At 39.5% G+C, this 12664-nt stretch overlaps 1 protein-coding gene across 1 annotated transcript in view; it reads right to left on the bottom strand.

The window, feature by feature from the left end:
* The window catches only part of LOC104072139 (patatin-like phospholipase domain-containing protein 7), a gene marked incomplete at its 3' end in the record, with an annotated part of 35989 nt that extends 23615 nt beyond the window's left edge, over positions 1 to 12374 (bottom strand). The window contains exons 1-8 of the mRNA XM_009576910.1: positions 12342 to 12374; positions 9707 to 9772; positions 9164 to 9251; positions 8453 to 8535; positions 5639 to 5727; positions 5121 to 5261; positions 3581 to 3740; positions 2434 to 2514 (exon numbers count right to left, since the gene is read on the bottom strand). Coding sequence (XP_009575205.1) covers positions 2434 to 2514; positions 3581 to 3740; positions 5121 to 5261; positions 5639 to 5727; positions 8453 to 8535; positions 9164 to 9251; positions 9707 to 9772; positions 12342 to 12374 — 741 coding nt within the window. The remainder of the gene's footprint in view (positions 1 to 2433; positions 2515 to 3580; positions 3741 to 5120; positions 5262 to 5638; positions 5728 to 8452; positions 8536 to 9163; positions 9252 to 9706; positions 9773 to 12341) is intronic.
* Positions 12375 to 12664: the final 290 nt, after the last annotated feature.

Here is a 12664-nt window from a genome sequence, read left to right as displayed (position 1 = left end):
TTTTTTTCTCCTCAGTCACTGGCAATTGATCAATATTCCTCCCAGTCTCTTCTTTTTCATTCCAACTATGCCATCTGCTCACAGTTTTCCAAATACCATCTCCACATGGAGGACAAAGAGTAAAACCCAAAGCTCTAGCAATCAGCATCAATCGCCATCTCTATTTGTCCTGTTTAACTCTGAATGAAAATTCACCATTCAGGAAACAGATCTGACTGCACATCGGGGTCGAGTGAGCACTCAGCAACAGCTTCTGAAAACACTCGCATGGATATCACCAATGTTCAGTTCAGAGACTTCTTTAATATTTGAAGCAGTATCAATTCAGAGTCAGATTAACTACAACACAGAATTGTTCCAAAATACCAGGAAAGGGCTAGCATCCACCTGGATTCAAAGCCTCCAATTTCTCCCTTCAAGTTTTGAGAAAGCAGCATTTATCTGTTCTCAGAATAAGTGAAATACAGTACAAGTTTCTCATGTCACAGCTGGTATCTTTTTATTTAGTAGATCTAAGGGGACTTTTCAATTTAAAATATTGGAAAATTAAATTAGAAAAGTACCTCTTGCGTGACCTTTATTTTAGATCCAACAAGCAGAGGTCGCCACTTCTTGCAGCAACCTCAATTTTCTCGCACAACTCTCAACCAAGTGGGGGACCAGCCTGACGTCACGTGTTACAAAATCAGTCAAAGGAACCACAAATTCAGCTCAGACAACTCAAATCTTCTCTGAATACATTCTTTCCTCATGTCAGATCCGTGTGTTTGGTGGTACAGTGAAACTTAATTAAGGTTATGGTATCTGCAGGAAGTTCTAAGACTCATTCACTAATTTGGAATGCCACTGAGAAGTCTCCTCTGTTTTGATCAATGCTTCTTTCTCTCTCCTTGCCCATTTTCATGCTACTCCTACACCTAAAGTCAGCAAGAAGCATAAGAAAGAGGAAAAACAGAAATCAAATAACCAGTTCACAGAGCTGGGAAAAAAGGGAGAAAAGAGAGAGTTGTAAATATAAATGAGAACAAGTTACTTTAGCAAAAAAATTTGCAAGGTTTTTGGTTATATACTCCTCTGCATGCTGATAACTCTTTTCAACACACTTTCAATAATTTTTATTTTCTGATTTACCAGTGGTATAACTAATGAGAAAGAGAAAAAAATGATAGAATGAGAAATAAAAAAAAAACCACAAAAAACACAACACAAAATGAATGGCAACCATCCTTTAAATAAACAAATCCACAAACCATTGTTATACAATAAGGATTTCTTCTTGTTTATTCAAAAAGAATATAGAAAAAGAACATGACTAGTATTCATGTTCCCATACGATGGTCATGCTCTTCAGAATATTAAGAAAATTTACTGGTGGAAGTAACAATGGCAAAAATACCTCTAAATCTGTTATTAATATGGATTTGACAGCAAGAACTAGACTTGTACAGTCCAAATTATTCACGTGCCATTACTTTCTACAGAAGAAGGTATGACCAAGCTTAAAAATTGTTTCTCACTTTCGGTAGGTTTTATGGAAATTAGATAGATAGATAGATGCTTGCATCTAAAAGTGGCAAAGAACACTTTACAAAATCATTAAAACTACTTACACAGAATAACAGCACCTTTTAATGAAAGGAGACAGCCAAGCACAAGAGAAACATGATACAAGGTCAAACACGAACAACTTATTGATTAGATTATCTTCATCCTCCTAACTACCAAAATTCTTCAAGCAAGCACTTTAAGTGCTTGCGTATTATCGAAGATTATGAATTCGCCACCTTCAATTTAGGTATTCCTAAATAGATGCACTGTGACAATTTCAGCAAAACCATCATTGTAATTCCAACTGAAACAAAATCCATGCCACTAATTTGTGCAATTAATACGACCAGCTAGCATTTAGCTCATCTTGTCGCCTGCTGAAGACCACAACCTTCAGATGGTCACCAGCAACATTAACATATTAGGAAAAAATTAAATCCATCAACTGGTTTCACAGTATAATTACAATAATTACAACTGTCAGATTTATTTTCATTAGACTAAATAAAAATAAATTCAGTGAGTAACAAATCAAACAGTGTAAAACCCTGGCCTTCTGGGCCCTAACCTGGTCCTCCTCCTGACTGCTTTGTGACCTTGAGCAAATCAAACCATACCTCACTTTTCCAGCCATAAAAGAATAATTCAAATCCTACTGCTTATCAGAAATAGCCAGTGTTACACCGTCAAGCGTACATATTTCACAACCAACTTACATACCACAGAGCTAAATTTACAGCTGTGAAGGCCTGGGAGGAGGCAAAGAACTGGTCAAAGAAACTTTCCATTCCGATTATTTCTTAGCAATATTCAAAGTCTACTTCCCCCGACAGGCTCTGTGACATAAAGCAGCACTGCAGAAAACCTGCACGTTCAAGAACTTACCGTGATAACATCAAGAATGCTGAGAAGGCTGTGGACGCTGTCTCCTGCCAGCACCTCCTTAACAACCACTTCTGTTCCATCCTGCAAGTGTAGGATAGAAGATTACTGCAGGCTCACAGTTGCATATTTGGCATATATGGAGCATTTCAGAAAGCTTAACTTGCTCTCATTCTCCCAGATACTCTGAACAGCCCTAACAGAAATGGTCCCCCATTATAACCTGGATGCTTGTTTTCTCTCTACTCTGATGGAAATGTACTAATTCAAACCACCAAAGTTTGAAACTACCATTCTAAAAGTGATAAATTAAAAGAAAGTAAAAGCCAGTTTTATGTAGGGGGAGATGTGACCTGCTTGTCTTTGCTATGTAACAACAACAACAACAACAACAAACTTCCTTCACTCTGAGACAGAATTAGCTCCCTTTATTGAGGGATTACATGTCAAGAGGTGGTACAAAACAAAGAACAGCAAAATGCAAAAATATACAGAAATCAGCAAATTTGGGATAATATACAAGCACAAAACCCCTGCATTTTCCGCCATCAGAAAACTGTTCACATGTTAAAGCTAAACTCAAAGTGGAAGAAGGACCAAAAAAAAAAAAAACAACTAAATTGGCAGAAGGGATCGCAAGGGCTAGCACTCAACATTTTAAGACTCACCGATAACACAAGCCATCATTTATTTTCCCTCTCTACCCAAAACTGAATCTGAATCTTCCATCTCCCAGGCAAACCCACTAACTACCATGCTAGAATATTTTGGAGTGAAGCATACTTGGTCTCTCCTGATCTGTACATCTAACTATTTTATATAACTACCATCCAAAAGGAGAACGTTTCCAACGCTATGCAAAGCCAATCTTGCACCCTGTCCTCCCTCAATAACTATGCAACTAGAGTAGGTGAGGACATTTCACAATGCCTGATCAGCATTTTGTTTCACTCTCTCATCTAAAACACGGGGGATGACAGCTCAAAACCTTGATCTTTATAAATATCATGGCCCTGAAGGGTTGGAAGTAATCCCTTCTAAATCACTACAGTTCAAATGTCTAAGCTTAATCAATACTTAATGATGCATGCCAACCTATATGCTATGCCGACAGATTGATCTCAAGAACCATGGACCAGTTTATTCTTACACTTTCTTGAATGCAAACTTCCAGCTTGCCGTCCTGCACAACGTAGATGCTGTTATCCAGCTGCCCAGGACGAAAGATGTATTCACCTTCATGCAATTGCACAAAAACCATGTGCTTGCACAGTTCCAGGAAAAGAGGTTTCTCAAAGTGGCCAAGGACCCTACAGGAAAGAAAACAAGATATTAGCCTTTTTCCCTTTTCTGCAAAGGGAAACTTAAAATCGTCACTGCCTTTGGAAAATTATTCCTAAATTAGCAAAGCCCCCAAGCATGAATAGCAGAGGAACCCCAGAGGCAGTTGTTGCATGGCAGTTCAACAGCATGGCAGAAGGAGCAGAGCTCCCCAAGACAAGTGCAAGAGTACTGAGAAACACTGAAAACTGTAAATACTGGAGTTCCTTTTTGAGTAGCAGTCTGAGCAATGCTCAGAAGGAAGTATATCCAGTCTTCCTCAAGCAAACACCAGCATGAAGAGGTGTTCGTTTGAAGGGGAAGAAATATAAAAACATGCAAGATTCACACACTGTGTGAGAAAACTTTCCCTTTTCATACAGCTACCCTGTCCACGTAACCAGAACACATGAGAAATACTGAAAACAAAGGGAAAAATTCCTGTCATCTGTACGTACTTGTAAGTTTGGAATACTCCATCTCCTGCAGGTAACATGCAACTGAACCCCTGTGATACTGAAACTAGTCAGTCATTACCAGGCAGACAGAAATATGTGTCTTAAACGTGATCATTCTGTGCACGACACCAGGAGGGCCCTTCATACAGCTCCATTAGCTCACATTTAACAGGATCAATCAATCACATTCTACTGCAACATCCAATTAGTCATAGGAGATCACAATTCCACAGTAGAAAGTTTAGATCATTTAAATAGCAGTTTTATTACAGTATGTATGACCTTCAGAACTAAACTATATCATAATTGGGAGAAAAATGAACATACACAAACAAAACCAAAGTTACAGGTCTGAAGACCTCATCCTCTTTGCTGTGTCAGCAATATAAACACTTGACTGAATGGGCACAAAGACCATCCTTACCTCTCAACCCGCCAAAGAGCTGTGGGGATTAAGTTGACTTTGATTCTGTTTGCAACCTCTTTAGCCAGAGAAATAAGAGATTCTGCAGTTTAGAGAGTTGTCAATATGGTATCCAATTAACATTTACCAATTATGATGCCTTTCTCTACCAAAAAATTGGCTGATATAGTCTAAAGGGAATTTTAAAAATGTACTAACAGAAATCTGTTCATGTTAGAAAAGCTTTATTATCATTATCCCCAAATTCAGGCCACTAATCTACGTCCTTTTTTTTTTTTCTTCTTTCTTTTTTTTTTCTTTTACACACACTTAACTATTTTCTTAATGTTTCTAGAAAATTAGAAGTAATTTATTCTTTCCTCATGCTCAGATGAACTTTCAGTCAACTGCTTAAAGATTTTGACCATGCATAAAATTTAAGACTTGACATGAACTGCTAAATATCCGTCAAAACCAAAATCCAAACTTATCGTTCCATTTAACATTACCTAACATTTTTAAGCATGTATAGGACTTCCAATGGCAAATGGGAATTCTTTACATCGAATTCAGTCAGATCTGCCTCTAGCAAAGAGGGAGGTGGCTCTTTTGGCTGTAGAGTTGGACGCTCCTTCTTAATACGCAGAATCCTACAAGGAAAAAGACAAGTCAAAGTTGAGGAAGTTTCCTCATTTGTCTTAAATATAGGCTGTATACTGACACCATAGGTTGACTGCAATACTGAATGCACACCATGCCAAGCTACACATTATCAAGTAGATAAAACAGTAGCATTCCACCCTCTAACTGCTCCTTTCCCACCTTTCTTCAGCAACACTAGAAACAGTGCTGTGTGCATAAACCACTCCATTTCAGCAAACTTCCCAGCAAAATGCAAGGCTGATGCACAGCTGACAGGACTGTGAAAAAACAGTAGCTATGGAAAAGCGCTATGCTAGGGATAGGTTCCACACCACAAACAAAAAAACCCACAAAACCAGACTCCCCTTCCCAAAAGCCCAAGTACCTTTTAGCCAAAGATAAAACTTTTGCCCGCTTCCGCATCCTTTGGCGAGGCATGGTGTTCCCAACCAGAGAGTCTGGAAGAGTTGTAACCTAGGAGGAAATAATGAAAACAAAAACATTTACTAAAAACACCAAAACAAACAAAAAAATTCCCAACCCACTAGTTCCCACCCTGCAAAGGCTCCAACTTAGCTAGCAAGTCATTAGAACATGAGCAGAGTGAAGCACTCGTATAAGACCTTAGAGGATTGGAACACCACCTACTCCAGGATCACTTTCTTTCTAGAAAGCAAGTGGACTATATTTTGATTTTAATAAGCAATGACTACAGTGGTAATGGATGGTAGAGGGGAAAAAAACCCTTAGCTATACAGTTCTCACTCAGCAACACTCAACATCAGGCAGAGAAGTAACATTCAAAGCTCCAGTACTCCTACGGCAGTCTGTGATGATGACAAACCAGGGTCTGGTTCATTTTTGAACTGGTGACAAACAGCAACACAGACATACAGCAAGGCTTTTACTTGTTTTTAACAGTTACTAAGTGCCACCTTCTGGAGAAATGCAACAACTGCAAGACCAAGGAAAAAAATCTCATTAGTTACTTTGAAAACATTACTAGTTCTCTGTTTCTCAGGGAGTTTAATCGCAGGAAAAAGTTTCTCTCACACACAAAAAAAATTAGTTTGGAGACTCACTTTTGGGGGTTTTTTTAGAAAGCAAAATTTTGGTATTTTATCAAAAAGTACATGAAGTACAATCAACAGTAGTTAGTTTGTAATACTCTATGTCTTATTCAGGCATAAAGGCAAAAAGCAAGGTCTAAAATGCCAAACCAAAAAGTACCAGAAATGATTTTACCATGTGTAAAGCATACTGTGTGTTACATACAAACAACTGCGTTAAAGAACATTAAAATCAAAAAGTTGCTGGCAACACACAATTTCTTTTCACTGGGGGCTTTTTTGACCAAGTTCTACCTGAAGCCTGATCTGCAATGCAAAAGCAAGGTTCAGGGAATAATCTTCCCCCTCCACAGTGAACCGCAGCCCCAGAACCAAATATTAAAAACAGCACAGTGTCTAATTATTAAGTCCAAGTATTTGAATTCACCTCAGCGAAGTTTAGCAGTGTGTGAGGCAGAAGGCTGCAGTTCACAAGAGGAAGTGTTCTTCAACAAGCAGTGACTGACAAAGCAAGGTTACTTACCTGTACCTTATTTTTTTCTACAGATGTTGTTTTTAAGTGCCCTAGCAATGTGAGTGCACACCTAGACTCGAGCAGGTCATCCCACAGGGCACAGCTAGGACACCCCACGTTCTGCCTTCGGTCCCAAAAGGGGCCAGTCCCAATCCTGCCTTGCAGCTCCCCTGGGTTGGACAGTCCACCAAACCCATACCCTGGTTCTGAATCTACAAGACAGTGGGCAAGGAGCACTTATCGCAGTCAGAATTAAATAGCCTTCTCCTTCATCAACCATGTCTATCTACAGATACAAGCAAGCAATAACCATTTGCTACTCTGAAAAGGGGTCAGAGTCCCCACCTGAGTAAGAGGCAGCTTTCCAGAGTCCGGCTTTATCAACTATATCATATATACTAAAACTGCACATGGAGTTTCAAGAAGTTGCTACATAGATTTTGGTATGGGAAGTCTTGAGTAAGGAAGTCACCTTGAACTCCAGGACATATTACACAAGCTTGTAACAAAACCAAATGCAAAATCTCTGCACTCACACAGCCACTCATGGCAACTCTGAAAAGATGAGTTCTTTTGACCATGGTGGTACTGTCAATAAGAAAAAAAAAAAAAGAATCTCACATTCCACATACACTAAGTGGATTCAAGGGAAGCATGTATTTTGAGGAGAAAGACAGGAAGATTAACCTCCTCCGTTAAATGAAATCCAGGCAATCAGTGGTGAACACCTAGCATGCCTACTAAGATTAATCTAATCCATTAAAGGAAATACCTGTCTTCAGATTTCCTCAAGCCTTCTTGATGCAATTTCCCAAGAAAAGCCACTTGCAAAGACAAAAGTAAAAAACAAACAAACAAAAAATGGAACTAAATATCAAACAGGCAGCCATAGACTTGAAGGATTTAACCAACTGATGCCGAAACAGATTCCTGACTGATGGAAAATTCTTGAGGAAACCTTTCAGAGTAATAGGACAGGACAACATCAGGACAGGAACCTGAGCGCACAGGTATTCCTTGTGACAATCCAAGGCAAAGAGGTCAATCTTGAGATAAACCCCTCTTGAACAGTCTCTAATGAGTCCTACTTGCAATTCATAACAAGAAAACAAGGGCTCATATGCTGAAGTGCTTAGTGCTCTTCACAGGTAGACTGCAGAAAGGTAAATTCGAGTATCTGCTCCGCAGACAGACTCACACGGGAAAGAAGGTGTCAGCTTTGAATGTAATGGCAGTACTGGAAGTCATTATCTGAAAGGGACAATCCTGAGGCACTGAACATCTTGAATACAATCCTAAATACTGAGAAAGACAGATTACTATAGATTTATGAAAAACCATCAACTCTACAGTGGAGTTAGATTTACCCCTACCCTCAATGTCTGCAAATATTCTTGAAAGAGGTAAGGTCTGGCCAGAAAGAGAAGCTATTGCTGTTCCATCAGCAATTCAGGCAGAATTCCAAGAGCTCTGAAACATCCCCAAAATTCCAGTGAAATTTTATAGGTTGAAGGCCCTGGGCCAGGCTAAGCAAGTGAAGCATTTCAAAGTTTACAACACCTCCCAAACTGGATTTTAATCTTTACTTCCCTCCCACCGTGGCAGATGCACTTACCTTTCTCATGATCTTCCGCCCATAGAACATCACTTTGTCTCGCTTGCGAAACCTGTACTGAGGCACACGTGGCTGAAGTTGTTCTGAGAAAGAGAACCATCACGTCAGAAACTATCTGCAGCTCTACGCTAAGGGGAACAAAACTGAGCACAGGCTGCCAGTTTTGCTACCTCCGTAACAGCTGCAGCTCTGTCTACCAAGTAGCAAGCTCTTGTGGCCAGCATTTGAAATTTAAACCAACACAAGATACCTCATTATCCAACTCTGGTTAGCCACACCAGACTAGGGAAGAGCTGGCTTGAGGCTCTACCTAATCACTGAAGGAGATAAAAAGGCTCTCTAAACAGATACAAGGATCAGGTAATTTTAATCCCACAGAGGAAACCTCTAATTCACCCGTTTCTCATTACTATAACAGTGAAATCACAGCAAGGTTGAAATTATTTGCATGCCAACTGGTACTAAGGCTACCATACACGAGAGAAACAAAAACCTCCAGCGTCCTGCACGTGACAGTTATGAATTCTACGTTCAGATCTGGGTAAGCGAATCAACAGAAGTTCTCCATCCTTTTAAAGCTGTTTTCCTGCAAGAACCGCTACCTCCACAGCAAGCAATTATTACAAATAGGCACAGAATCTACCACACATTGTTACAAAAATACTGGAGATAACTGAGAAAACTGCTTTTAAAACATACACAGTTACTTACTAGATTGTTTCACTCTTCTGTAGACGACAAACACAACAATCGCTATAAGTAATAAGGCGACTGCAGCTCCAATTGCAATTCCGGTCAGCTGTGAGAGGAATTTAGGGGGGAAGGAACTTAGTAACTTCTAAAGTTGAAAAATTAAGTACTTTTTGGAGGGCTGAAGAACACTTAGCTCAGCAAGATGTCTGTAAGTCAACCACATTCATAAATACTTATTTTTTAATTAAAACATTACACATGCAAGAAGTTTAAACTACATCAGTGTCTCACTCATAAGCTCACATGCAAAATATTCAGCATTTTCATAAACTCACATGCAAAATATTTAGCATTTTTCTCCCCAAAGATCTGTGAGCTGATCAACTCAATGCATGTGGGATGAAATAAAGGAATTAACTCCTGCCTCATGCACAGTGACAGCAAAGAAACGAACACTCAGACTTCGACTGTGACTTAGTAGAGTTCCTAGAACTTACGAGAAGCTACACACTATTTATGCACACACAATATTTCATCCAGTTGATTAAAGCTATACATTACCATAGTAGTCTGTATTCTGTCTTCTACAAACTGAAGAATTCGTGTTCCACCTGCTGGTAACGCAGCCTAGCACCAAAAGGAAGGCAAAATTAGTTTCCCACAACAGGCAAAAAGCCTCCATAAAAACATCTCAGTGCCTGGTCTGGGACATACAATGCAACTCGATTGTATTTTCCAACATCTTTCTTTCAACTATAGCCAACTTTGCAAACACAAGACATTCAGTGGAGAGGGGTCACTGGTGGAGTTCTACATTGGTGTCAGTTCAACGCGCTCCTAAATAGTCCTCAAACAGTAAGGTGATAACTTTTTTTGATGATTCTATGTTATTCAGAGCAACAAGGACTAGAATTGAATGTAAAGGACTTTATGAGACTGAGAAAATAACTCATAAAACAGCAGATAAAATTCACCATAAAAAGAAAATTATGAACATGGGAAAAGCTCCAACCTCAGGTATACAGTCCTAGGACTTGTGCCGACTATTGTTATTCAGGAAAAAAATCTGGCAGTTACAATAGTCTCACAAATGCCAGCTCAAAACTTACCAGAACGGGGAAAAAAGCAAACCAAATATTAGGAACAAGTAGGAAACAAACCAAGTACAAGGTCAGATATGTCCCTCTGTAAGTCTTGAACCTTACAAGTACCTGAATCTTAAGTACTACACGCAGTTCTGGTCCCAGTTTTTGCTCTCAGTTCCAGATCTGGATAACCTCTTAATTTAGCTTTGCCACCAAGAGAAAAATGAAGCACACGCCGAGTCGCCAAACTAGTCTCCCTCACGGAATTCATTCCAGTTCTACAGAGCAAATAAAACTCCTGCCTAACCACTCAACTCAAACGGATTGCTGTCTTAAGTTTGTCTTCTTAGCTTGCTTTAACACAGCCTATCGACAATTTATCTTCCCAACGTTAAACTAACTCTATCACTAAGTCAAACTAACTCTATTACTACTATTATCAGACTATTATTAGTGGGATTGTAGTGGAAAGTCACAAGAATTTGGAAAAAAAAAAAAAAAAAGAAGTTTAAAATTTGTTAGCAATAAATACAACACATTCTGCTAAAACACAGCAAGTTCTTGGTATAAGTCTATTGTGGTCACTTAATTTATTTCCCCTTGACAGTGTCAGAGACACACACAGTTCTGCTACTATCCAGGCCTGTATGATCTCAAATAACATCAAAAACAGTAGTTGCCAACTAACAGTCACATTGCTGTTACATGAGGAAAAGAAACAAATTCATGAGCAAAAGAATTAAAACACACATGCACGCATGGAGTCCTCATGCCTTAATACAGAAAAACAATGAGGGAAAGGAAAACTTCAGACTTCCAAGGAAAACTGCAAGGTTCTTGCGAGGTTTCTCACAAACACCGGTGAAAACTTGATATTCCCCCCACATACTCTGCGGGGTGTCTTTTCAAGCACTGACAATCCTTCCAGAAAAGCAGAGAAGGCAAGCAGGCAGGTTGCAACCGTACAGACTCTTGAGACACAGCAGTTATCGTTATATGACAGCATCTGGGATGGGTATGAGGTCACGGTGAAGTCATGAGTTCTATAAGGGCCCTCCCATCAGCCCAAGCCTGCAGGATGTCTCTTAGGAGGGCTACAGCCAGCACCGAAATTCAAGGACTTCATGCATGCCTTACACACCCTCAAACAATTCCTGGAGACAAAACACGTGTGGAACAACCCTGGAAAGACCCTCCCTTCATCAGAAAATGGAGCAATGATATGCTAAGAGTATCTATTAGCATAAATAGCATTTGCCTGCTTTTTCCAATAATGTTGAAATTTCATTAAGAAAATGAGCATTAACAAAAATACACAGCTACATAAATAATGCTCATGCTCATCCAGAGTACCAAGCACAGAACAAGCAGCCCTGCTGAAAGTTCAACAACTTTTCACACTGCAATCAAAGGCAAACAGTGAGACATACCCCCAGTAGGGAGGGGTGGAAAACGCTTATCAGCGCCGAAAGCAAGGCCTTAAAATCAAGATTGCCCAAATCATCAGACTTCCTTGTAGCTCATAAGCACACGGGTCCACATGCCTACGTCTTGACTACAGATACTGGATCTTCACAAAACAGTTTTTAAGTGCATATGAGTAGGTTATATGTATTTTTTAATTCTGAGAAGAAGTATTTCCTGCCATGAGCCTTGCCTTTCATTACCATGAAAAGCATCACGTGCCTTGTTGGCATGTGAGTTTCGTATTTATGATTAACAACAAATACAAGAAGACCTAGCTGCCGCAGAATTCTGCAATTCTTCCACCTTCAGGTGAAAAACGTACTGTTGAAGCAAAAGGTACTTAAATCGTGTCATTCTGCTAACAGCTTCGAATATGAAGCAGAGTGTGAATGGTTTGCAATAAAAAAAAAAAAATTTTAAAAAAGTAGTAATAAAAACATGCACATAAAAACATAAAAGAATGGGACCAATCTTCAAATTTTTGGAAGGATAAAACTCTTAGCAGGAAAGGAGCTTTCAAAGTAAAAGCACTGCATCTAAAGATATTACCCAAATGTTATCAAATTAGGTACAGTAGCTCTCAGCTTCTGGAAATACTAGCAAGGAAATAAGTATGTCCAAAATAACAGTAAAGCATACTGTACCTCAAGGCTGGTGATGTTGCCTTCTTCATCCATGTCTGGAGGTATAGCAGGAGCAAAAATAAAGAAAAGAGAAGACCAAGTTAAGAGATGACCGCACTTTCTAATCCAAAGTCTTTTTAACTCTGCAACACAAAGCGTACCAGAACTGCTCTTCCAGTTTGGCAGAGCAAGACAATTCAGGGGGAACAACTATTTTTTTTTTTTACTTCATTCTCCCTTTTTCTGTGTGTTGAGCAACAAAAACCAGCAAGTCTCCAAGGAGAAGCAGAGCTACAGTGAGGACAGCTACTGCAGTCCTCTGGGGAGCGGCACGACAGGACTTC

Source organism: Fulmarus glacialis, unplaced genomic scaffold (genome assembly GCF_000690835.1).
Source record: "Fulmarus glacialis isolate BGI_N327 unplaced genomic scaffold, ASM69083v1 scaffold2104, whole genome shotgun sequence".
Lineage (NCBI taxonomy): Eukaryota > Metazoa > Chordata > Aves > Procellariiformes > Procellariidae > Fulmarus > Fulmarus glacialis.
Note: the sequence above shows the minus strand (reverse complement) of the source record. Positions and strands in the feature narration are given on the sequence as shown.